The sequence below is a fragment of the Tachypleus tridentatus genome, chromosome 8 (assembly GCF_004210375.1).
Source record: "Tachypleus tridentatus isolate NWPU-2018 chromosome 8, ASM421037v1, whole genome shotgun sequence".
Lineage (NCBI taxonomy): Eukaryota > Metazoa > Arthropoda > Merostomata > Xiphosura > Limulidae > Tachypleus > Tachypleus tridentatus.
The window spans coordinates 62,602,761-62,629,656 of record NC_134832.1 but is presented as its reverse complement, the minus strand read 5'-3'; the positions used below and the strand labels follow the sequence as shown (position 1 = coordinate 62,629,656).

At 35.9% G+C, this 26,896-nt stretch overlaps 1 protein-coding gene across 1 annotated transcript in view; it reads right to left on the bottom strand.

Moving 5' to 3' along the window:
• LOC143222508 (glutamate decarboxylase-like) overlaps positions 1-26,896 on the bottom strand; it is an 81,003-nt gene that overhangs the window by 36,095 nt on the left and 18,012 nt on the right. Inside the window, exon 2 of the mRNA XM_076449110.1 lies at positions 18,957-19,193. Within this exon, the coding sequence (XP_076305225.1) occupies positions 18,957-19,193 (237 nt within the window). The remainder of the gene's footprint in view (positions 1-18,956; positions 19,194-26,896) is intronic.

The following is a 26,896-nucleotide window of genomic DNA, read 5'->3' as shown; positions in this document are numbered from 1 at the left end:
TATGTAAATTATTATAACTAGCTGTTGTTCCTGTTCTCTGGAGGATAGTTATGTAAATTATTATAACTAGCCGGTGTTTTTGTTCTCTGGAGGAAAGTTATGCAAATTATTATAACTAGCTGGTGTTCCTGTTCTCTGAAGGAAAGTTATGTAAATTATTATAACTAGCCGGTGTTCCTGTTCTCTGGATGAAAGTTATGCAAATTATTATAACTAGCCGGTGTTCCTGTTCTCTGGAGGATAGTTATGTAAATTATTATAACTAGCTGGTGTTCCTGTTCTCTAGAGGAAAGTTATGTAAATTATTATAACTAGCCGGTGTTCCTGTTCTCTGGATGAAAGTTATGCAAATTATTATAACTAGCCGGTGTTCCTGTTCTCTGGAGGAAAGTTATGTAAATTATTATAACTAGCCGGTGTTCCTGTTCTCTGGAGGAAAGTTATGCAAATTATTATAACTAGCCGGTGTTCCTGTTCTCTGGAGGATAGTTATGTAAATTATTATAACTAGCCGGTGTTCCTGTTCTCTGGAGGATAGTTATGTAAATTATTATAACTAGCCGGTGTTCCTGTTCTCTGGAGGAAAGTTATGCAAATTATTATAACTAGCTGGTGTTCCTGTTCTCTGGAGAATAGTTATGTAAATTATTATAACTAGCTGGTGTTCCTGTTCTCTGGAGGATAGTTATGTAAATTATTATAACTAGCCGGTGTTCCTGTTCTCTGGAGGATAGTTATGTAAATTATTATAACTAGCCGGTGTTCCTGTTTTCTGGAGGATAGTTATGTAAATTATTATAATTAGCTGGTGTTCCTGTTCTCTGGAGGAAAGTTATGTAAATTATTATAACTAGCTGTTGTTCCTGTTCTCTGGAGGAAAGTTATAAAAATTATTATAACTTGCTGGTGTTCCTGTTCTCTGGAGGATAGTTATGTAAATTATTATAACTAGCTGTTGTTCCTGTTCTCTGGAGGATAGTTATGTAAATTCATGATTAATGAACGGTTATCTTAGAACATTAAAATTTGCTTTCGTTAAGGTGATTTATAAACAAAACAAACCCACCCATAGGAAATACAAAATACAAAATGTGAAACCGGAAATTTGCATGGATCTTCACATGGACCCAATAAACTTTCATACCAAATTTGATAACGATCCATGGACAGAAAGCGAATTAGTGGTATAAAACGCCTATAAAATCTGTAAAACGTAAATGTAAAACTGAAAATTCATGTTTGTTTCTTTGTTTTTGAATTTCGTGCAAAGCTATACGAGAGCTATTTTCTCTACTCATCTCTAACTTTTATAAGTTAAAGACTAAATAGAAGGCTGCTAGTCACCACAAATCATCCGAGACTCTCAGATGATTATAACTAGCCGGTTATAATGTCTGGCCCACTTAAGAAATAAAATTCATTTTTAGTGTAGGTGAAAAAGAGTTAGTGTAATTGAAGAATAGCTGTGTAATATAAGTGAATAAAAATAAAGATATAACGATATCAAGAATAGCGTGTTAAAAGTCCAATATCATCACCCATCGCCAACTCTCGGGCTACTCTTTTACCAACAAATAATGGGATTAACTGTCACATTATAATGGCCCAGAATGGCCAGGTGGTTAAGACACTCGACTCGTAATCCGAGGGTCGCACCAAACATACTCACCTTTCAACCGTGGGGGCGTTATAATCTGACGGTCAATTCCACTATTCGTTGATAAAAGAGTAGCCCAAGAGTTGGCGGTGAGTGGTGATGACTAGCTGCCTTTCCTCTAGCCTTATACTGCTAAATTAGGGACGGCTAGCGCAGATAGCCCTCTTGTAGCATTGCGCGAACTTCAAACCAGTACGTTTCTCCGTTTACTTTTCTGTTATATTATTCTAGTTTTATATTACTTTCAGTTACTATCTTTTAAACTATTTTCTTAGCTTGTAGCACTGATATACCTCGGAAAAAAACAAAGGAAGCTGAAACATCGGGTAAAATAAAAAAAATATATGTATTTAAAATTATTTATTGCCTTCCTTGAACGCGAAAGTTTTGGACACGTTAAATAGTCTTGGCTTTTCATAGCTGCGGAGTGTTGATTAGAGATGAAATGTAAAGCTACACCACTGTATATAAAACTTTAAATTAGTTAGGATGTATATATATATATATCTTCTTGTTTAAGTTAAATTTATGATGACGCGTTTGCTAGCTTAAAGTTTGGAAAAGGAACAAAATGAATACAAAACTTGCGTGAATACTGTTTTTGCGTAGCGTTCGGTGCGTAACGTAGCGCGCGTTTAGAATTACGTTCTTGCTGATGTTATTAAACCAAACGTCAAGAGCAAGCAATCACAGCGCAGCCCACAACAGGCGTGCAGATTAGATTTACAAATTAAATTTCTGCACTCAAGAAGCTATTCATTCTTTGATAGCATGGCGAGGGGAGAGAGTAGGGGTGAAGATCAAAGTTCGAAAGCCAGGAGGGGGGTGTGCGTGTAAAAGGGATTTACCATGTGGAAAATATGCCTAGAACTAACTTTCTGTGTCAGCCGAAGCTGACTTATGGCTGCATAATAATGCAATAGAAACAAGGCTTATTACTAATTTGTGGCTTCTTGAAATAGGCTTATTTTGTTATAAAATTAATAAAAAATATTAGCGTTGAAAGAATATCAGAAGAAAATTATTTTAAACATTAATTTAGCATTATTAAAAATTGTATATCAAATAGCTGCAGTTTTGGAAGAACTTGGAAAGCTGTTATAAATAAAACTCTGAAAAATAAATAGGAAAAGCTATATCGAATAAAACTAAAAAAATGCGAAACTCTTGTTAAATATATTACTGCCTCCTAGGGCACAGCGGTATGTCTATGGACTTACAACGCTAGAAACCTGGTTTCGATACCCGTAGTGAGCAAAGCACGAGCAGCCAAGTGCGCAGCTTTGTGATTAATTACAAACAGTTAAACAAACATTTTACTGTAAATGGCTCCCAAATTCTCCATACTTTACCCATCACAGAAATATATTCAATTCACTAGAATTTCATAAAATATAAAACGTCTCAAACCTAACTATTTCGACATATTAAATTGTTTTCTCTCTAGCATTCCATTAAAATATTTGCTATTATAGAATTTCAGCAACACAATTAACAAGAGAAAAACAGTCAAAACTCGCGTTGTTCAACGAAATTCCGATGAAGAGTCTCCTGGAGCGTCCAAAGTATCTATAGTATTTTTAAACTATAACATTCACGTAAACATACAGTCATGTAAAAAAGTTAGGACACCCTATGCAATCCTGTGTATTTGTGTAACATTTTTGGATATATAAATATTTTATTTAATTTCAACAATACTGAATATAACTAAACAATTAAAACTGAAGAAAAGACTTTTCAAGATCTTCTATATAAGTAATTCTAAAAAAATGCATATTCTATGTTATCCCCTTTGGCTGAAATAACTGCACTGAGACGCTTCTTGTAGCCATTTACAGTCTCTGACATCGGGCTGAAGAAAGTTTGCCCCACTCCTCAATGCAGAATTCTTTTAACTGTGAGATGTTTGAGGGGTTTCTTGCATGTACAGCCCGTTTCAAGTCACCCCACAGCATCTCAATGGGATTAAGATCTGGGCTTTGACGCGGTCATTTCAGGACTCTCCATTTCTTAGTTTTCAGTCAGTCCTTGGTGGATTTCCTGGTATGTTTTGGGCAGGGGCGTAGATTTTTACACCCGATGGAGGGGATGATTTTTGCAACCACTTATGTGGAGTGTTCAATTTACAAATTGGTAATCTCTGATTACGTGAACATGAAAGCTGTAAACATGCAGTCACAGAGTAATCTTGTTGCCACGATACTTGCATGTATACTTAGGCCTACTGACTGATACTTACGAACTATCGCTTAGATCAAAAAGCTTAGAAGCACGCCTAGATTAAAGATGTACATTTTGGCTACTGAAAAAGCCTACATCTAGGCCTAATTATGTGATTTGATTGGTAAGAACACTAGAATCACAAGAAAAAACACACAATTTGTAAGCCTGTGATGCAATAAAACAATTCAACAGACCAAACTGTAGGGGGGGGATGATTGTATGCACCATACCCCCACCTGAAATGAAGAGGGGATGTATCCCACCCATCTCCCCAGGATCTACGCCCTTGGTTTTGAATCATTGTCGTGTTGCAGGGTCCAGGTCCGCTTCAGCTTTACTTTTCTTACAGATGGTCTCACATGATCCTCAAGCACCCTCTGATACACAGTAAATTTCATGGTGGATTCTGTGATTGTGAGCTGTCCAGGTCCTGCTGCAGCAAAGCAGCCCCAAACCATGACACTTCTACCTCCATGCTTCACAGTTGGTATGAGGCTCTTTTTCTGGAATGCTGTATTTGGTTTACGCCAAACATGTCCTCTGTTCAAGTGTCCAAGTAATTAAAATTTGGACTCATCTGTCCAAAGAAAATTATTCCAAAAGTCCTGGTCTTTGTCTACATTCTCTCTGACAAACTTCAGTCTGGACTCGATGTTTCTCTTAGAGAGCAAAGGTTTCCTCCTTGCACACCTCCCATGTAAGTTAAACTTGTGCAGTCTCTTTCTGATTGTAGAAGCATTCACTTTCACATAAACAGTAGCTAGAGCCTGCTGTAGGTCCCGTGATGACATGTTAGGGTGTTTGGAGACCTCTTTAACATCTTGCGGTCTGCTCTCGGGATGAACTTGCTTGGACGACCAGACCTGGACATTTTGGCAGTTGTTTTGAAAGCCCTCCACTTGTTGACTATTTTCCAGACAGTGGAATGGCTGATTTCAAAATATTTTGGGATCTTTTTAAATCCATTACCAGACTCATAAGCTGCTACAATTTTCTTTCTGAAGACTTCAGACAGCTCTTTTACTCTCACCATGGTGCTCACTCTCACTTCAACAGTCAGGAGCACACCAAACTAAATTTCTGATGTTTAAATAAAGCAAACCTCATTGAAAATGCTGAGTAACGATCTTCTAATCATGTGCACCTGGTGTGATTTCAAGTGGAACTAAATGTGGGGGTGTCCTAACTCTTTCCTTAGTTAGAATATGCATTTTTGTAGAATTACATTTACAGAAGATCTTGAAAAGTCTTTTCTTCAGTTTTAATTGTTTAGTTATATACCTATAATTTCTCAGTATTGTTAAAATTGAGATTAAATATCTGTATATCCAAAAATGTTACAAAAATACAAAGGCTTTCATAGGGTGCCCCAACTTTTTCACATGACTGTATCTCTTCGTTCAATACATCAAAATTTATGTTTAATATTGTCGTAATACAATTTCGTTTTTTATCAAAACTTTCTAAGCCCTGTATCTCAGAACGGCTGGTATAGGTATTAACACTTTTTTTGATAAGCAGAAAACAACGTTTCGACCTTCCTAGGTCATCTTCGGTTGTGTTTGTTGAATTTCGCGAAAAGCTGATCAAAGACTACCTGTGCTTGTCGTCCCTAACTTAGAGATGATAGAACAGAGGGAAGGCAGCTTGCTAGTCAACCCGCCTACCACCAACTCTTGAGCTATTTTTACTAATGCAAAATGGGATTGACCATCACATTATGATGTCCCCATTGGCCGAAATAACAAAAAGTAAAGGAAACAAACAGAGTGAAACCACTCATTTTTAATATAAAATAAATAAATATAATATAAACACACAATAATTAGTGGAATTATTTTTAATGTTTTTGTTTACATCAGGGACCTTGTATCCAATAAAGTTATAATTCTTCAAGTGATCTGTAACATCAGAAGTTTGGATGTGACATGTGTGAAAGGTGGATGGTGTTGTACGTGGATCCTCACAGCAACTCAATGATCCACTGATCGCTCAACCCACGACAACAACACAGTATACTTCATTAAATATTCTAATAAGTTTGTGACTATACAGGAAAAATGAGGTTCTTAGACTAATACTTCCTGAACATTTTAATTTTATAACAAAATCATGTTGCTGATTTTTAATAAACAAGATGAAATTCTGGTTCTTATTTCTTTCATTTTGGTGTAAAAAAGGCAAATTATAAAGAGTTAAAGTAAGCGTTCTGTTGTGAAATGCTCGATTACTTCTTTCAGGTCACTACTGCTGTTATTCCACTTTGAAAATATGAAATAAAAATATTACGAATGAGAGAACGTCACAGTAGTTCTTTATAAATGTCTATCTGTTTTTTAAATGGATTTTGAAAATATTGCTTCGTATTGGGTCCTAAAGTATTGCTGGTAATCTTTTGGCGCGAGTTCAGTTTGTTTGTTTTTTAATTTCGCGATAAACTACTCGAAGGCTGTCTTCGCTAACCGTCCTTAGCTTAGAAGGTTCTAGTTGACTGCAAACTCTAGGGTTACTCTTTACCAACGAATAGTGGGATAGAACGTCATCTTATAACGTTTCCCACTGATGATAAGGCAAGAATATTCGATGAAATTATTCAAGCCTGAGATCCACATATTACGAGTCGAGTGCCCTAACCGTCAGCTCTACTAGACCGCAGGTTCTTTTCTACAGTTTTTCAATGATAGCTTGTAAAGCAGTCAGTGTTTGCTGTCTAACAATCAAGCTTACACAACCAACGAGTTTCGAGTATCGAGTTTCGCCTAAGAATGTGATATTTATCGACGGTTAAGGTGAATTTTGGCATTGTACTCAATACATGGACTAATGTATTTACTGTCTTCTCCTTCTCTTGGTTGACCTGAAGAAGAACTCGAAATGTAGTCTGAAACTATGTATCGGAACCAAGTAAAACGGGCTCCATGTCAGCTCTTCATTGGATCGGCCATTAAAACAAAATTGGGAAAGTCAACAGAAAACTCAATCCATAATTTTCTTATAATATCTAATTGATTAATTTGCTTTTACAGTCATGAGAGCAAGTTAGTTACAATAAATTAGTATAAGTACCTTATAATGAAACAATAGGTAGAATAGAGAAAACAAATGTTGATTTCAACACTTCAGTCTTTATTAAATAAGATGAAGAAAATCAATAAAATGAACGTAAAAACAGTTACCCATCCAGAGATACCTCATAAATCACCGGAATACAATTGTTAGTACCCTTTCATATCCTGCCCTTACCGAGGGTTACTTTTAGCGAAGAGAAATTGTCTGAGAATTAATGTGTGAAAATAAATGTGGATTAGAACGGTTGCGAGAAGTTTAATTTCAGTTTGGTTTTAGTACGACTTTTCTTTTTTTAGCCATAAACTTCCCATTTATGTGATGAGCACATTATGTAACAATTAATTAAAACTCGAAAATGACTATAGAATGTTATAGTCCGCGACAATGTATTATCTTCTAAAAATGATTTTTTTTTTTTCAGATTAAACGTTTCATTTATAATCAGTACAAGTCCTCACGAACGAAAACAAAGGTTTGGGTTTTGCGATAGCATATTATTCCTGGACCTCTGACGAAACACATACATAGTTGATTAGTTTCATTACAAAGAACACGCTGGTTGATGCAGAAGGAAGTGAACGACCAGAAGAGACATACCTTAGAGTAACATATTTCTCTTAAGCCACTGCACAGTAAAATGGTCCGTTAGTGTGCACTGAGAGAGAGAGAACGAAATACAAGAATGTCTGGTATTAAGGCGATCAACCGTGTGATAGCAGCTAAATGCACGGAGTTCCAATCGGATAGCCCAGTTTGCAGGTCAGAGAAACTGCCAGCCCTAGTAACCAGTGGAGCGGTTGCAGTTGCTAACTGTTATCTGTGTCGATTCACTTGCGCTACCGAGGCTTCGAAATCAATGCACCCTGTTCGGTGACAGATGACGCCGCCAGCAGAAGCGATTAGCTGCAGTATGGGACATTACAAACTATAGCTGCCTAAAGCTACAGATCTCTCATACTTTTTTTTATTGAGAAATGGAGACGGGGATATTATCCCCAGCAGGCAACATAAAACTAGTTCCAAAAACATTATCTCAGACCAGAGAAACAAAGCAGTAAAACGTCTGCATTGAGAAACAGCGCCTGCTCGTTAAAGAGCATTTTCAGTGTCAGAAATGTCTATAAATGTTATATTGGTCCAATTACTCTTTACCTTTCTCTATCGTAAATAGGGTCTCAGTTATGATACGTCTTTTAAAAGTTTATTTTTTTTGTCAAAATAAAATTGGACCTGGTGTCGAAAATGTGCTTAATGAAAACAATGAGTCGTTTGTTTTTATTATGTTTAGAAATGAAGTTAAAATATTAGATTGCACTCATTGTTTGAGACTGTTTTGAAAATGTATTCCACCAACATACGTATTTTGTTACTCAATAAGATTAACTAAAAGCTTTGCCGAAGAATGTTTTGTGGCACATTCTTTTCATTGAGTCATGTTCTGTTGATTTTTTAGTTTTGTTGGCTCTCCCTCTAGTGGCACAGTGGTGTGTTTGCTGACTCACAGTGCTAGAAACGGGATTTGAATACTTGTGGTGGATAGAGCACAGATAACGTGTAGCTTGACTACAAACAAACTACAGTTTTTTTCGTAGGACCGAGTTTTGTTTATCACTTTCTTTTCTGTATTTTTATTTCATGGATGTTTGTTTGTTTGTTTTTGAATTTCGCGCAAAGCCGTCCCTAATTTAGCAGTGTAAGACTAGAGGGAAGGCAACTAGTCATCACCCCCCACCGCCAACTCTTGGGCTACTCTTTTACCAACGAATATTGGGATTTCCAATCACATTATAACGTCTCCACGGCTGGGAGGGCGAGCATGTTTGATGCGACCCTCGGATTACGAGTCGAACGCCTTAATACACTTGGCCATGCCGGGCTTATGTCATGGGACCTCACAACATATAAATAACAAATTACATTTGTAAACGGTTAAATGATAAAAAATATTTGATAAAAACGTTACTTTTACTGAACGAAATGGCTCTTTAAAAGCTACAAAAATTAAAAGTGGAAGTTGAACTGCATACTGTTAGGTTTTGTTGTTTGTTATTGAGCACAAAGGTATATCATGGGCTATATGTGCTATGCTCATCTTGTGTTACAAAACCTGTTTTTTCATTATAAACTTTTAAACTTTCTGATGTGCCAGTAGAGCTTGTATATAGTTAATTTTTTATATATTTTATATATTTTAGAAATAAGTTCTATAACTAATAATTCTTGCTTTGTTGACAACACTTTGTGTTGGATAATATGTCTGATTCTTTTGAAGATTCAATAATTTCAATATTTTTAAAACGTTATCAAATTTATTGCTGTTTCCTCCTACATGACACAATATATTTAATAAAAAATTCCAAGTCTTCAATGAAAATTATTGATGCTTTGTTAAATGAAACCTTAGAGAATATCTTCACGATCTGAGAATATCTTGATTATATTGTAGTTTTCATTGAGAACTTCATAATTTTTTTAAAACCAGATGTGAAGTCTTGACGTCAGATAAGTGAAAAGGTTCCTCTGACTGTAAGCTAATGAGAGCTGGCTTCCTTATGTGTAATATTGTACAATCCAAAGTTAACAACAGACCACGTTTTATTTTGATAAACTGGTTGTGCACAAACTATTTTGTTTATATTGGCATCTATTATTCAGTTATATGTTTATCTTCCAGAAGTATTGTTTAACCTAGAATTAACGATATACCGTGTTTTATTTTGATAAACTGGATGTGCAGGAATTATTCTACCAGTTTTGGTTTTTAAAGTTCAACGATATGTTTACCTTCCAGAAGGTTAAATTAGAAATGCTGACAGAGCTATGGAAGCCCATATATACTATCATAAACGTTACTTAACACCTTAAGAGATCGTAGTAATTTATTTTTCCGAACGATGAAATATTAGACTTCATTGCCAGCTACTGATAAACCCTAACAAACCCGATATAGCGACTATCGTGTTATGATAGCCGAGGGACTTTTTGAAATAAGTTACTTTTGACTCACGTTCTCCAGAGCTCGCTTAATTCTCCGACTTCATAGCCGTAATTATTTTCTACTTATTCCGCACCAGAAAACAAGATAGCACAGCTTGGATAACAAATAAAGAGGGGATTTATCGTATCATTCTGACAGCGGGGGGAATAGGGCGAGGTAAAATGTAGTGAGCTTAGCAGCTCTTCCACACATGTAATGAAACAGCAGTTACTTGGAAACAGTGTGAAAAATGTAGTGAGTTTTCTATTAAAAAAAACATTGAGGAGCTTATTTGTAAAATGTGTGTTATAAGAGATATTATTAGGAACGATTTTAGTGTGATATAAATGTTTCCATGAACCCTTATTTACTGAACTAGGAATGCAGAACGTGTGAACTAAAAACTTACTTAAAAAACATCTTAAATAATAAACATCTAGAGATAACAACAACGTCACGATTTGTTTCTCTCTTTATTCATTCTTTTTTCAATTAATGCTTATTTTAAGCTCCCTTTTATTGATTGAGTGCTTATTTGCAATTAAGCACAAATCTACCAATGGGCTATCTGTGCTCTGCCCACTACTGATATCGAAACCCAGTTTCCGCAGACATTCCGCTGTGCCACTGGGAAGCTTGTTTGTTTGTTTTTGAATTTCGGGCAAAGCTACACGAAGGCTATCTGCGCTAACCGTTCCTAATTTAACAGTGTAAGACTAGGGGTAAGGCAACTAGTTATCATCACCCACCGCCAACTATTGGGCTACTCTTTTATCAACGAATAGTGGGATTGACTGTCATATTATGACGCCCCCACAGCTGAAAGAGCGAACATGTTTGGTGCGACGGGGATTCGAACCCGCGATCCTCAGATTACGAGTCAAACGCCTTAACCCACCTGGCCATGCCGGACCCCGCTGGGGACCACCTCCCTTTTATCAGTGTCCAATATAACAATGGTAATTCACTCGAGACATGCTAACAGAATGTGTGTGTGTTTTTCTTATAGCAAAACGACATCGGACTATCTGCTGAGTCTACCAAGGAGAATCGAACCCCTGTTTTTACTGTTGTAAATCCGCAGATATACCACGGTACCAGCGGGGAACTCTAACAGAATGACATCAGTTTCAGTGTGAAAATAGTATATTTTAGAAGACCACTAAATAGAATTACATGTATTCTAATTGTAAATTCACCCTATTATGAAGTTAAAAGCATGTATTTTTGGTTTAAAAGTGACTCTATCACTCTATTACTCAGTTAAATGCAAACCGTGAAACACAAGGAGTAACATTTTATCTTCCTATACAGAAAGATTAAACAAACAACATATGACAATAATTAACTTTGGTTAACATGACTATTAAGTGGACATAACTTTATTGTAATATCATAAACAAATTCTAAATGGTAATTTCCATTGTGGGTTCCAGCTCGATTTTAGCTCAGAAGTAAATCTAAGACCTTTTCAACCTAAAAATTGGGTTTAGATAATCATGCACAGCAATGTACTAACAACCCATTGTGCAGGTTTTTGATTAACAATGTACAATGAAACAAGCAACAAAATCCAACATACCATATAACTCTCTCTTTCTGTTGTTATTTCACAATTTTGACATTAGAGTACCTGGTCTGTTTACATATCCATGGATTCACTATTATTAATTTTTTGAATTAAAACAAAATGAAAAAAGCCAGGTTGGACTTCAAAAGATTCCATGGATTATTTTTCTCAGATATTTTGTCTAGAGTTATTTGGCAAACACCTCAAAGGTTCTTCAAAATAATTACAAAAATGTTTTTCTAGATTTATTAGAAGATATTTATAAAATACCCAAACATTTCATAAGAACTCATTTGAATTATTACGGCCTCCTGTGTTTCCGTCAAAGGAAAGCTTTTTTTGGCAGAAGGTTTGTCAGAAGCACTTTGTTGTTATTTTGTGTACGGAGTCTTGTTACAAACTTCAAAGCGTAACTTATTGTTTTGTAACGTAAGCACATTTTGTAATGCTTTGCAATTATGTGTCTAAAATTTTCCGACTAATGTCATTAAAGATGTAACGTTGCTATTTACGTGATTCTTGGTAATTAAATATATTTTTCATAATCAAGAATTGTTTAGGTTGTGTATGTGAGCTTGTTAAGAATTTTATAACGTGTCTGACGTCGAAGTGAGTAATAAATATTATTTGGAAAACGTCGCGGGTTTGAATCCCCTTCACCGAGCATGCTCTTCCTTTTTGCCAATAGAGCGTTATAAGTAACGTCTAACCTCACAGTTCGTTGAGAAAAGAATAACTCAAAAACTGGCTATGGTTGGTGCTGAATAGCTGCCTTCCCTCTAGTCTATAACTGCTCAACTAGGAATGGTTTACACAGATAGCTCTCGTATAGCTTTATGCTAAATTCAAAACAAACGACGGCCCAGCATGACCAGGTGGTTAAGAAACTCACCTCGTAATCTGAGGGTCGAGAGTTCGAATCCTCGTGACACCAAACATGCTCACTCTTTCAGCCGTGGGGGCATTATAACGTGACGGTTAATCCCACTATTCGTTGGTAAAAGAGTAGCCCAAGAGTTGGTGGTAGGTGGTGATGACTAGCTGCCTTCCCTCTTGTCTTACACTGCAAAAGTAGGGACGGCTAGCGCAGATAGTCCTGGAGTAGGTTTGCGCGAAATTAAAAACAAGCCAAATCAGTACAAACAAGTTACTATACAATGTAATAAATTATTGTTCAGAAGTTTTCTGCGTTGAGAATCACCAAAGAAAACTAAATAATTTTCATCCTTTTTTAGGTTATCTAAGAAATCAGAAAGAAGTTATATGAGTTGCTTTCAAGCAAATTAATATAGTTGTTTTAATGCCTATCTGAAGTGATTGTTGTTGCTGAATATATAAAATATTTCCCATATTTGTCTGTACGTTTGTATATTATCAATTTGAAAGTCGACCATTTAGATCTGGGGGAAAGCTCTAAAGTTCAGTATGGAACTATTAATTAATTGTTCAGTTTTTATTGTTAAGAAGTGAGTTGGATTGTTTGTTTTGAATTTCGTGCAACGCTACTCGAAAGCTATCTGCTCTAGCCGTCCCTGATTTAGCAGTGTAAGAATCGAGGGAACGCAGCTAGTCATCACCACCCACCTCCAACTCTTGGGCTACTCTTTTACAAACGAATAGTGGGATTTATCGTACCATTATAACGCCCCCACGGCCGAAAAAGCGAGAATGTTTAGAGGGACAGAGTTTAGGGAATGAAATGATGTTTGTCCCTCACCGTGAGAAAAAAAAACAGCAACAAACAAATCTGAAATTAAAGGAAAAGCTTCACAGATAATACATTGTATGTTAAAGCTTCACAGGTATTGTATGTTTTCCTCAGTGGAGAAAGTGAGTGTACAGAATTACAGTTAGATGTCTTGAGTTGACCAGAGTTCAGATAGCCCATTTTGCAGTTATGAGCTAACTAAAACAAACACTGACAGCACTGTATGTTTAATTGTCTTCTTCGATTCACGTTACTTTTGAAAATATAAATCAGTTGGTATGTAAGCTTCATTGGTAAATAACAGACTTAACTGTATCTATTTATTCGTAATATGTGTCTCATATCCATATTGTGAAATTACACGTTTCCTAAAATTGCACCGTACCGTATGATAGTTTTGTACTTCACAATGTATATGGCATTAACAGTCCTATATTTCTGTTTATGGTTTAGGTTTCGTTTTTCAGTCTTAACTATTATATGTATTTGGAATGGTTGATAGACTTTTTCAATCATTATTAGTTGCGTGATTCTTATCGTGTTGTTAGAATGGGTGAAATTACGGCCTATTTCAATCATATCTTTGCATTATAAGAGTAATCGCTATACTAGAGAGACTTATTTCGATCATTGTGTGTTTTGTTTTTGTAATTGTATATCCCTTTAATTATTTTGATTTTTACTACTGATTTGACTGCGGAACATCTTTTCACATATAAGATTAAACAAAAATTCTTTCAGAGCTACGACAGGACATGGAATCACTCAGGAAGTGGATAATTTCACAATGTGGATTGTTGTTGTTTTGGTATTGTAAAACTACACAATGGGTTATGTGCATTCTGTTCACCGTGGAGAATCTAAACCCGGACCTTAACGTTCTAGGTTCGCAACTTTACAATGTGGATACGATAAGTACATGAGTTACTTTGAAGGTACATTTTTAGAACTCAGTACGTGGTAAGAATCTTATAATGATAATTTAGATTCGTGACATACCATTAACAGTCTTGTACAAATTCAAAATTAAAGCTAAACATTACACCTAAAATACATTAAAACCAAAGCCAAAAACACGAAGTACAAAAAACCCATAAAAATCGCTTACTTTATTATGAGAAACGACAAGTTCAGAACTTCCAAGATACTTTACTCAATGGTCCAGCATGCAGCATGATCGGCTGGTTAGGGCTCTCGACTAATAATCTAAGGGTCGTGGGTTCGAAACCCCATTACACCAGACATGCTAGCCCTTTTAGCCATGAGGACATTATAATGGGACAGTCAGTTCCACTATTATTTGGTAAAAGAGTAGCCCAGGAGTTGACGGTGAGTGGTTATGACTAGCTGACTTCCCTCTGGTCTTACACTGCTAAATTAGGGACGGCTAGCGCAGATAGCCCTCGAGTAGCTTTGCGCGAAAATTCATAACAAACAAACAAAATCCTTCTTTACCCGTAATCTATCACGAAATATCCAAAAGGACAAAAACGGTTGTATCGCTTAAACATCATTTAATATTACATCAACTTTTACTCACGATATTTTATAATTAATAAAAAATTGTAGTACCAACAATAAAAAAGCGAAAGGAAAAAATACTTTGATATAAAGGAACTGCTAGAACTTTAATTGTCTTTCTAAAAAGTTTATATTAGTTACTACAGTGACTTATTAGATGCGTAGACTGTATCTGTCAGTTAAGCATATGTCATCAGCTGCACATGACAGAAGTGTACCGCCCATGCCTTGTATAGCGGTATTTCTGCCAACTACATTCAGTTAAATGTTTCATCTTCCTACCTGATGTATCAATAATAAGCACTGCTTGACTATTGTAATCAGTGCAGCTTTGTAGCCCTGAAACTTATTCACGTTGGTTGCCTCGGTAACATTGTTCTAAACAACTCATAATAACCAATGGTAGATTTGTTAAAAGGTTAAATATGATTCTATTGGAGAAAACAGTGGTGATTTTCTTATTGAATAATCATAACTCCAAGTAAGGTAAGATAATTGATTTGTTGTGAAGCAACAACGTTTTTTTTTCTTCTAACTTTAACTCTTTGATATCAGGTTCTTATAGACAACCTTGTTTTATCTATGAAGGTGCATGTAACAAAAATTTGTATATTCTTCGGGTATTATGCATAATAACCAATACCATCGAGAACGTATATAGCCTCAGAGTCTGTGAAACAAGTTAGTAAGTTAGATACTTCCTTAAACAACAGAAAATACGTAGCTATCTAAACTCTTTGGTTAATGAGCATAATGGCCAGTAAATGTGAACATTTTCTAAATTTCAGTAGGCTTAAAAATTCATGTAATTAGACATTAGGCTACAAAAGTATTTATCCAATTCTCTTAGATTTTTCATCAAGAATTTAATAGCGAATATGCACAAAACAGGATAACGTCTTTCTATCTTTTATCTACCACAAACTTCTGCAAAGAGACTATATCAAAACTCCTCAGCTAAGGTTGTTTGCAACTTAAGTTCTTATATGCTATCTCTGTACAGTGTGAAAAACACAATTGTAAACTGGCTTAAAAACATTCGACCTTGACGAAAACGTATCTGTGTAGTATAAACACATGTTTCAATGTCTGGCATGGCCAGGTAGTTAGAGCGCTCAACTCTCAATCTGGGGGTCACGGGTTCAAATACCAGTCACACCAAACATGCTCACACTTTCAGCCATGGGGGCGTTATAAAATTTCGGTCAATCTCAATATTTGTTGGTAAAAGAGTAGCCTAAGAGTTGGCAGTCGGTGATGATGACTAGTTGCCTTCCCTCTAGTCTTATACTGCTAAATTAGGGACGACTAGCACAGATAGCCCTCGTGTAACTTTATGCGAAATTCAAAATCAAACAAACAAACACATTTCAAACTACAGTTTGCTGGTTAAAAATATTTTATTTTGTTAAAAACTGAGATTTACAGTATAAGAAACACAACTGTAAAGCTACTGTATGCTGGTTTGAAAACATGTGAGTTTAAAGATACGTAATTTCTAATATCTAATCAGCATTTTAAACAATTTTCTCGGATATTCTAAAGGATATAAACTAACGGCTTTAATCATAATTAAGTTCTGTCTACCAGAAGATACTGCTTTAATACATACTACTAAAATGTTGATGTAATTATTCCCTTAAAATCTTGGTAGCAAACGTATTTGTGACAATTTGAATTTAACTCAAACGCAAGTGTTTTTTATAAACCATTCATCGGAACACTGGTGTAATACAAACCGATATATTATTCGTCTATTTATTCTATGACAACCAGTGATATTCTGGAATTCAATGGCTAGTAAGTTAATAAATACACTGCAGCTATTTAGCATTATACTAACAAGCTGTCATGGCTGCCAGTTCCATTGAAATAATGAAATTGAAACTTTACTGAATATTTCAATACTGGCCATCCTTATTATTTAACTAAAGAACCACACACATCTTTGCTTAACAAATGCTGAAACTGTATTGATATTAAGAAATTCAAATTATCGCAGTTTTTTCTTCGCATCGAGTATTTATTAGTCTGGTACTTATAGAATACTACCGTCTTTAGGGAAGCATATTGGTGGTTTTCCCCTGATACCTCACTTTCCTAGCAAAGATGAGACTGATCATGAAGTTTCAAGTGTAATCTGAATCATATACAGCATCAACTGTGTCTCCGCTCTTCTAGAAGACTGTTATTAGAGACAACAAACGAGGGGCTTAGTTGGAGATGCTGAGAGACAAATGATTCCCTTCGAACTGAGTGGCAGTTGAATGAGAAGTAATTGGCTCATAAATAACCATGTCTCTGGTCCATGTCAATGACAGCCTCCATGGGCGCTGGTCGGTTCTAGTTATTAAATCTGACTCTTCTGGTGAAGAGGAGAGGGCTAGTTTTGAGCCCGATGTGAATCATTTTTGTCTTCCGCTTTCAAACTTTTTATTTTTATTTTAGCCTAAACTTTTGGTATCAAAATTTTTAAAAATCTTGATTATATAAATATTTTTGTTAGATACGTAAAACAATTAACATTAACTGGAATTACGAAATTTAACAGGACATTGGAGGTTAGGGTTCATTATAAACATACGACCACTCCAGTTTAATTATTTTATTAGCCTCCAATGTTTCGTTTCCTGCGTGGATGCCTAACCTTAGAAACAACAACAACAAAAGTAATGTTGCACAACCATTAACAGAATCGTTTTTATACAACTTATGATCTTATTTGTAAGTAATATTAATTTGATGACAATAATTAGAATAACAAATCTACTGTTTTTGTGTTTATCATCAAGCTAAAATCCAATTTTGCACAAAACAATGCTTACTTAAACCTAAACAAATGTACTTGTTTAAAATTATTTCACTACAAAAATCGGATACGAAACTTCTGTTCTGTTTCTTTTAGTCAAACTTGTGATATCAAATAGTAAGTACTCAATCGATTTTATTCAGATATTAATTTGTTTGTTTTTGGTTTTGGATTTCGCACAAAGCTACAAGAGGACTATCTATTCTTTGGTAAAAGAGTAGCCCAAAGGTTGGCGGTGGGATTGGCGGCCACATTATATCGTCCCACGGCTGAAAGGGCAAAAATGTTTGATGTGACGGGAATTCGAACCCGCGACCCTCGAGTCAGATATTAGAGAGATATTTTGGATTTGATTCGTTGACTTTTTACATCCAAAACTTTATTTGCTGTATAGCCAGATGGTTAAGGCACTCGACTCATAACCCGAGGGTCGCGGGTTCGAGTCCCCGTCTCACCAAACATGCTCGCTCTTTCACCAGTGGGACGTTGTAATGTAACTATCAATCCCACTATTGTAGATAAAAAAGTAGCCCAAGGGTTGGCGGTGGGTGGTGATGACTAGCTCTCATTCCTCTAGTCTAACACTGGTAAAATAGGGACGGCTAGCGCAGATAACCCTCGTGTAACTTTGCGCGAAATTCAAAACAAACCAAATTAAACCAAACTAAGCATTTACATTAATGTTTCCTAAAAATTACAGAAATACCTCGCTGTCTTAATTCTGTTACTTTACCTTTAAACATTAAACAACATGTATAACTACAATACATCAATACATAATTCATATAACTGCATTCGAAACAAAATGTTATTCGGTATAACTCAAGAATTATGTGATGTGTTAGAATGTGTACACCACAATACAATTGATATTGGTGTAACTCACAGTTCAAACAGTTGTGTTGAATTATACAGCAACAGATGTGCCCCCTTCACGCATGCTTTCTACAGTCAAATATTCACCAGCAATACAGCTACTGATATATGAAACAAAACACCAGTCGAGTTAACTTAGGACTTTACTAATTTCCGCCAGTTCAAGCTTAGAATTATGAGTTTGATAACTAGCATATAGAAGATTAAACTTAAATTATTCCGCTCTACCAGCATATCAGATATTAATTACACCAATTAACTTTTAATTAATAAATTAGTAACACGCTCCACCTAATTAATACGTGTTTATTTTGATAAACAACCCACCAATATCCACTTGTTATACTTTGTACATTAACCAATGCATAAGGTATTAAATACACAAACAACGCACTAATACATTTCTCATATTCTGTATATCACGGGTACATAAGGCACAACCCGTTAATACTGATATTGTATTACTACAATCTCATAGAAAATACTAGATGTTAGCTATAAACAATAAGTAACTATTATTAAACTAAGACTATGTATGAATACCTGTTTTGACTTGATACTTAAGGCTGTCCCTACAATCAACCAAAAGTTGATCTAGAGGTTGAGGGTCGTCTGGAATTTCCATGTCCAGAAATTCTCTAAGTTGTTGGGGTTGGTGAAAATCCAGAACTTTGGTACTCCGGTCATTGGACTTTTTTAGAAAATCCAGAAGAATCTGAACCACGTGCAAAAGAAACTTTTCAGTGACGTCATACCCATCATTAGATACAGGAAGAAGATCTGAAAAACAAGTTATTAAAATTCTCAGTTAAGTCGTTTTACATCAATATCAACTTACTGTTTAACAGAAAGTAAGTAAAACATTCTGCACGTCTGATAATAAGGGTAATTTGGATATTTGTTTCTGTTTAATTCATACCTTAAACAGTATTTAGATAAAATAACATTTTCATGGCACTTTAATGAAATAAATGACGACCATAACATTTGATATTGAAGAGCGGAATACATCAAATACATAATATATGTAAATTTGTTTTATAGAGGAAGGATTATCTTTGTAAGTAAGACAGAATTAGGATAAAAATAAGCGTTTAAAAAACGTGAACTTTAATTATTTGTTTTTTCAATTTCGCGCAAAGCTACACGTGGGTTATCTGTGCTAGTTGTCCCTCATTTACCAGGGTAAGACTAGATGGGGGGCAGCTAGTCATCACCACCCACTGCCAACTCTTGGGCAACTCTTTTACCAACGAATAGCGGGATTGATTGTGACATTATAACGCCCTCACGGCTGAAAAGGCGAGCATGTTTTGGGGCGACGGGGATTCGCGCCAGTGACCCTCATATTACAATTCGAGCGCCTTTATCACCTGGCCATGCCGGGCTTGTGAACTTTATGATCACACAACATTTGTGTACTCAGCACATAGTCCAGTGTGGCTTGCCACAAAAAAACACACAACATTTGTCTACTCAGCAAATAGTTCAGTGTGGCTTGCGACAAGAAAACACACAACATTTGTGTACCTAGCAGATAGTCTAGTGTGGCTTGCCACAAGAAAACACACAACATTTGTGTACTCAGCAGATAGTCCAGTGTGGCTTTGCTACAAGAAAACACACAACATTTGTGTACCTAGCAGATAGTCTAGTGTGGTTTGCCACAAGAAAACACACAACATTTGCGTACTCAGCAGATAGTCCAGTGTGGCTTTGCTACAAGAAAACACACAACATTTGTGTACTCAGCACATAGTCCAGTGTGGCTTGCCACAAGAAAACACACAACATTTGTGTACTCAGCAGATAGTCCAGTGTGGCTTGCCACAAGAAAACACACAACATTTGTGTACTCAGCAGATAGTTCAGTGTGGCTTGCCACAAGAAAACACACAACATTTGTGTACTCAGCAGATAGTTCAGTGTGGCTTGTTACAAGAAAACACACAACATTTGTGTACTCAGCAGATAGTCCAGTGTGGCTTGCCACAAGAAAACACACAACATTTGTGTACTCAGCAGATAGTCCAGTGTGGCTTTGCTACAAGAAAACACACAACATTTGTGTACTCAGCAGATAGTCCAGTGTGGTTTGCCACAAGAAAACACACAACATTTGTGTACTCAGCAGATAGTCCAGTGTGGCTTGCTACAAGAAAACACACAACATTTGTGTACTCAGCAGATAGTCCAGTGTGGCTTGCCACAAGAAAACACATAACATTTGTGTACTCAGCAGATAGTCCAGTGTGGCTTGCTACAAGAAAACACACAACATTTGTGTACTCAGCAGATAGTCCAGTGTGGCTTTGCTACAAGAAAACTCACAACATTTGTGTACTCAGCAGATAGTCCAGTGTGGCTTTGCTACAAGAAAACACACAACTTTGGATACCTAGCAGATAGTCCAGTGTGGCTTGCCACAAGAAAACACACAACATTTGTGTACTCAGCAGATAGTCCAGTGTGGCTTTGCTACAAGAAAACACACAACATTTGTGTACTCAGCAGATAGTCCAGTGTGGCTTGCCACAAGAAAACACACAACATTTGTGTACTCAGCAGATAGTTCAGTGTGGCTTGCCACAAGAAAACACACAACATTTGTGTACTCAGCAGATAGTCCAGTGTGGCTTTGCTACAAGAAAACACACAACATTAGTGTACTCAGACGATAGACCAGTGTGGCTTGCCACAAGAAAACACATAACATTTGTGTACTCAGCAGATAGTCCAGTGTGGCTTGCCACAAGAAAACACACAACATTTGTGTACTCAGCAGATAGTCCAGTGTGGCTTTGCTACAAGAAAACTCACAACATTTGTGTACTCAGCAGATAGTCCAGTGTGGCTTTGCTACAAGAAAACACACAACTTTGGATACCTAGCAGATAGTTCAGTGTGGCTTGCCACAAGAAAACACACAACATTTGTGTACTCAGCAGATAGTCCAGTGTGGCTTTGCTACAAGAAAACACACAACATTTGTGTACTCAGCAGATAGTCCAGTGTGGCTTGCCACAAGAAAACACACAAAATTTGTGTACTCAGCAGATAGTCCAGTGTGGCTTTGCTACAAGAAAACACACAACATTTGTGTACTCAGTGATGTCTTAAACCCAAAATAAACCAATATAAAGGAACGCCTTCATACCTATGTTAAATATAATAAAATAAAATTATATATTCAAACATCTAACACCGCCCTCTACATTCCGATTCTTAGTTACACAACCCCTTCCAAACATGTTGTCAGCTTCCGGCCAATTACCTCCTTCTTTCTTTGTGAACCTGACGATGACCAAAGAAGGTCGAAACGTTGTTCGCTCTTCGACGTAAAATATTTTCTCAACCCAAACGAGCCGTTTTTTCATATATATTTCTCAACAAGTGGGTTTCTCGACATCACTGATTATTTGTGGAATACTATTCTTTATTAAACTGTTAAAAGGCTGTCACTGCACTTTTAAAATTATTGTTAAGAACTTAATTTAATGAAATTATATTATATATATTATTTTCAGTTGAAAATATATTTCATAATACGGAGGTCTAGTTTGTACAATTAGAGAATTGAAGTGATTGTTTGGAGATAAAAAACAAGCTACACGATAGGCTATCTGTGCTCTGCCCACCACATACTGCCATGTCAATGGGGGGGTTAGATGTGAAATTAATTAACAGCTTTAAAATAAATCTGTCTTTAGAGCTCATTTTTTACTGCACGATATGAGGATTATCAGGGAAATATGTTAATAACCAAAAATTATTTTTAATAATTACGATGTGTTAAAGTTAAAATTTAACTGTTTAATCTGTTTAATTTTAGATACCGTTTAACTCAAAGAAATATAATTTACATAACACATGAACCTATTATTGGAGTTAAATGATAAAAAAGTAAATATTTGTCGTTTCTTTACGTATCCTTTAAAGTAACTTACTTTAATAACAATCAAGTTCAGAAATAATAACAATATAATCTAGTTTAAGTATTGTCCAGGCATGACGAGGTGGTTAAGGCATAATAAATAGTTATTTATAACTTCTTGTTCCATGGGAAAGGTTTTTAGAATGTTGGTCCTTTCTACAGTTTACGTTTCTTTGTTTTTAGAATGTTGGTCCTTTCTACAGTTTACGTTTCTTTGTTTTTAGAATGTTGGTCCTTTCTACAGTTTACGTTTCTTTTTTAAAGTAATCAGACATTGAAAAAAAATAACATAGCTTTTGAAACAAATTCAAATTCTTTTAAATGAGTACCAGATATATAAAAGACTGAGATAAAAGAAATATAAAATTTACTAGAAAACATTTGATTTCCGTTGAGGTAAATAATAAAAGAAAGCTATTTACACGGAAAAAAGTTGTTTTCTTTTACCGGAACGTTTCATTTGAGTAATCAAACTGGCTGTATCAACGAAATGATTTATTCTGTGCTTTTATTTTGTACAATGCTATAAAAAATAAAACCAAGTGTTAGGTAGTTAATTATTTCACTAATATGTGTTTGCTGTTAAGCTCAGAGTTCCACAACAGGAAATAAGTTATACATGACAGTATCAAAATTCGATTTTAAGGGTTATTAGCTCTCACACTTAACTTGATTGATTAGTGTAGAAGTGCCAAGTGTCGCAATGTGATACTCAAAGTGCTTAAGTTTCATAAATAAGTATTTTTCAGAAGTTAGTAACTAAGAAGAGTTTTGTTATAATTTATATTATCATATCTAAACCCGTTGAAATGTTTTTTTCTAATGTTATAAAAGCACGAGCCACTTCATGACTGGATGTTGTTTGGTTTGTTTTGAATTTCGCGCAAAGCTATTCGAGGGCTACCTGCGCTAGCCGTCCCTAATTTTGCAGTGTGAGACAAGAGGGAAGGCAGCTAGTCATCACAATTCACCGCTAACTCTTGGGCTACTGTTTTATCAATGAATAGTGGGATTGACCATCACTTTATAACGCCCCCACGGCTGAAAGGGCGAGCATGTTTGGTGTGATGGGGATTCGAATCCGCAACCCTCGGATTACAAGAAGAGTGTCTTAACTATCTGGCCATACCGGGCGACTGGGGTGACCTAGTGATTAACCTGCTCCAAGATTCATGGTAAGTGAACCATTTTGTATATAAACTTATACTCAACATTGGGACCGTGGGTGGGTTATAAAAGAAAGGGTGAAATTTTACTGTTCTATTAGCACGAGTAGCCTAAGATATGGGGGTTATTGTTTCATTCCTAAAGACGACTACTTGTGTAGTTCTGTGCAAAATTCTGAAACAAACAAACCTCAAGCTAATGAATTATGTTAACAAAAAATTACAGAACTGCAAGCAAAATCTCTTTTAATATTTCAAACATTTCAAATCTCAAAACAAAAAAACAATAAACGAGAACGTTCAATATGAAAATCCAAGAGTTAGAGATGTCTTGTTTCACCGATTTGCTCTCTGAATCAATAGTATTGACGCTCCGATAAGGGTTGTTACTTCTTTCTTTTTATTTTCCAGTTAATCGTGTTGTTTGAACTCTTTCTTTCATTAAGATATATTTCATTTAACTTGCTAAACTACTTTTATTCACGTAAGCCACTTTTCATACACATCCTTAGATCAATACCTGATTTCACTATGAGTCAAAATCAGTCTAAGTTTAATAAATATCTCGCGGTAGTTCAATTTCTATTATACCCTATTGTATAACGTGTTAAAAGAAATTCGTCTTTACTAAACAACAAACGAATATTCCAGTATTAGGCGTTCATGCGGCGTCGCTTCAACGGCTTTTGCCGGTTGTGATTCGTTGCCTGTTGCCGGGTGATAACCAGGGTTCTTAGTGTTTGTACACCTCAGTACGGCTGTGGTGATTCTCTCATGAAAAAAGGAGAAAAAAAATAGAATATGATGATATATGTATTGAGAGATAAGGTGACAAATGTTCATATCTTCAGTACGTACACAAACACACATGTACGTACACTGAAACACCCACACACGTAGGTGTGTTTATATTATTTGGCAGTTTGTACCTTGGATTGTACACACGTCGATCACAACACATTTCCTTATCCGCTTAAATAAAATTGAAATATGATACGGATTAGTGAGGGTCGTTTCAAAATTCCACATCTGTTTTACATAGCACAACATAATAAATATATACTTTCAAGTAATCCTCGCTTCTCTATATCTGAAAAATTGGAGCTAATTTTGACCAGCAATTTCAACCTAGAATTTAGCCCCAAGAGACTGGTTGTTGAGTTTGTGATGAACGACCTAAACCGTCGTTACCTGACGCCGTGACTTCAGTGATCACTCTAGCGGGACAGCGAGGCTTTCGTCGCCGGTGAAGCTAGTTTTCAGCCCGGCTTAACGCATGAAACGACTCGGGGATTTCTCCCCCAGCTAATAACGTAGCCTCACAAAGGTGTCGCGTTTCGTTATCTAAGTCATTCATTCGAGTGGGTCGTAGCTATTCCCTGTGTGCAGTCATAAGGTAGACGTTTCTGGAGTTGTTATAAATCAAGGGAAATAGGCTTGGATAGTCCTTTTGAACCTTAAATAAACAAGCGCCATATTTTACATTACTGTTGAGATTAAAATTCTAACCACACATTTCAAGTCAAGTCGCACCTCAGAATAAGATCCTACCCAAGAGTTAACATTTTCACGTAGATAGGAAGATATCTTTTCAACCCAGTTGTTGAGGTCGTAAAATAAATTTATTAAATTCGTCTTAAGTAAACCCACACTATATCTTATTCTACAAAAATATTTGTTTTGTGTTTTAAATTGTGCGCAAAGCTACACTAGGACTATCTGCGCTAGCCGTCCCTAATTTAGCAGTGTAAGACTAGAGGGATGGCAGTTAGTCATCACCACCACCCACCGCCAACTCTTGGGCTACTCTTTCACCAACGAATAGTGGGATTGATCGAAACATCATGTCGTCCCCACGGCTGAAAGGGCGAGCATGTTTGGTGTGACAGAGATTCGAACCCGCAACCCTCGGATAACGAGTAGAGTGCCTTGACCACCTGGCCATGCTGGACTTGTACAAAATGAACGTACAAATTAGGTATTTTGAAGTGAAACGAAATTCGTGTCAGCGCTTTGAAACTTAGTGATCTTACTATATTTATCTGTCGAAAGATATTTTAGTACTACTCGAATAACTAGGTACATAAATAATTAGGTATTTAACCCAATCAGGTGAGAGAATGCAGCCTCTACATAGTGTTGTTTTAGCAAAAGTTCGAAGACAGTAATTACTTTTATAGCATATGAATGATAAGGGGTTTGGAAGGTAAAATACAAACCTACGTATAGACTGAAATTGCTTTGAAGAATCCATGTTTAATGCTGTTTCTGACTCCATGTTGAAGTGTAAGGAAGGCTCAGCACCGAGTGAAATACGATATTTCAAAATATAAGACATAGAATAAAAATAGACAAGAATTCTCAAGAGGGGTAAAAAAAACCAACGAAATTTGAGCCAAATATAACACTAAAGGCCGTCTCACTATTAGACCGTTTGCAACGTTACTGAAATTTGGGTAATGTTTATTTATCATCACATTGCTTTCGCTGTAACATGGGTGTGTTTTTCTTATAGTAAAGCCATAACAGGTTGTCTGCTGTTTCCACCGAGAGGAATCGAACCCCTGATTTTAGCGTTGTAAATCGGAAGACTTACCACTGTTCTAGCGGGGGACACGAGGAAATATGGTTCAGAAATGCCTCAATCTAAACAAAATAATCGATGCTTATAAAATATTGTACTGTGTTTAGTTATTATAAGACAAAACACCACTACCGTTACGCCTGATATCCTCATAACTTCCAGCAGTCAACATGAAATAAACATTATCCAAATTATTTCTGATAAGAAAAAGTATGCGATAGTTTCCTGTCATTGGCTAATAACATTTTAGGAATTTTCCAGGTTTCTATTTAAAACTTAATAAGCATTAAAATCCAAAACTTATTTAGTCACTATAGACAACATTAGGTCCATGCTTTATCCAACGTTTCGGTTCACTTCTTCTTTAGATAAAGTAATTTCATTAAATTGAAGTTAACAATAAGAAGAAACGTTATTTCTAAGCTTTTAATTTAAGACAATATCGTTTGTGAATATTCCATTGCATAATTTCAAAAGTCTAAGTTTGTCTGTCTTGAAGACTGTCTCGAAAAACTCCACAAATTTTATTTTCAAATATTTTATAAACAAAGAAAGAAGATTAAACCAGTATTTTATCGTAGAGTGACTCACAAATTGTGAACTGGTTAGTTATACATAGTACATTTTGTTTTGTACATTAACAGTTATTCAAACTGGTTTATCGTCAAGAAAAATAGACTCCAAACAGCCAACCTCAAACCTCCGTGAATTACTTTAGTGGGAAGAGGCAGTTTACGGAAATGAGCACACCGTAAGTTTTAGGTAGCGAAGGCACAGCGATAACGAAGCGTCATCTAAC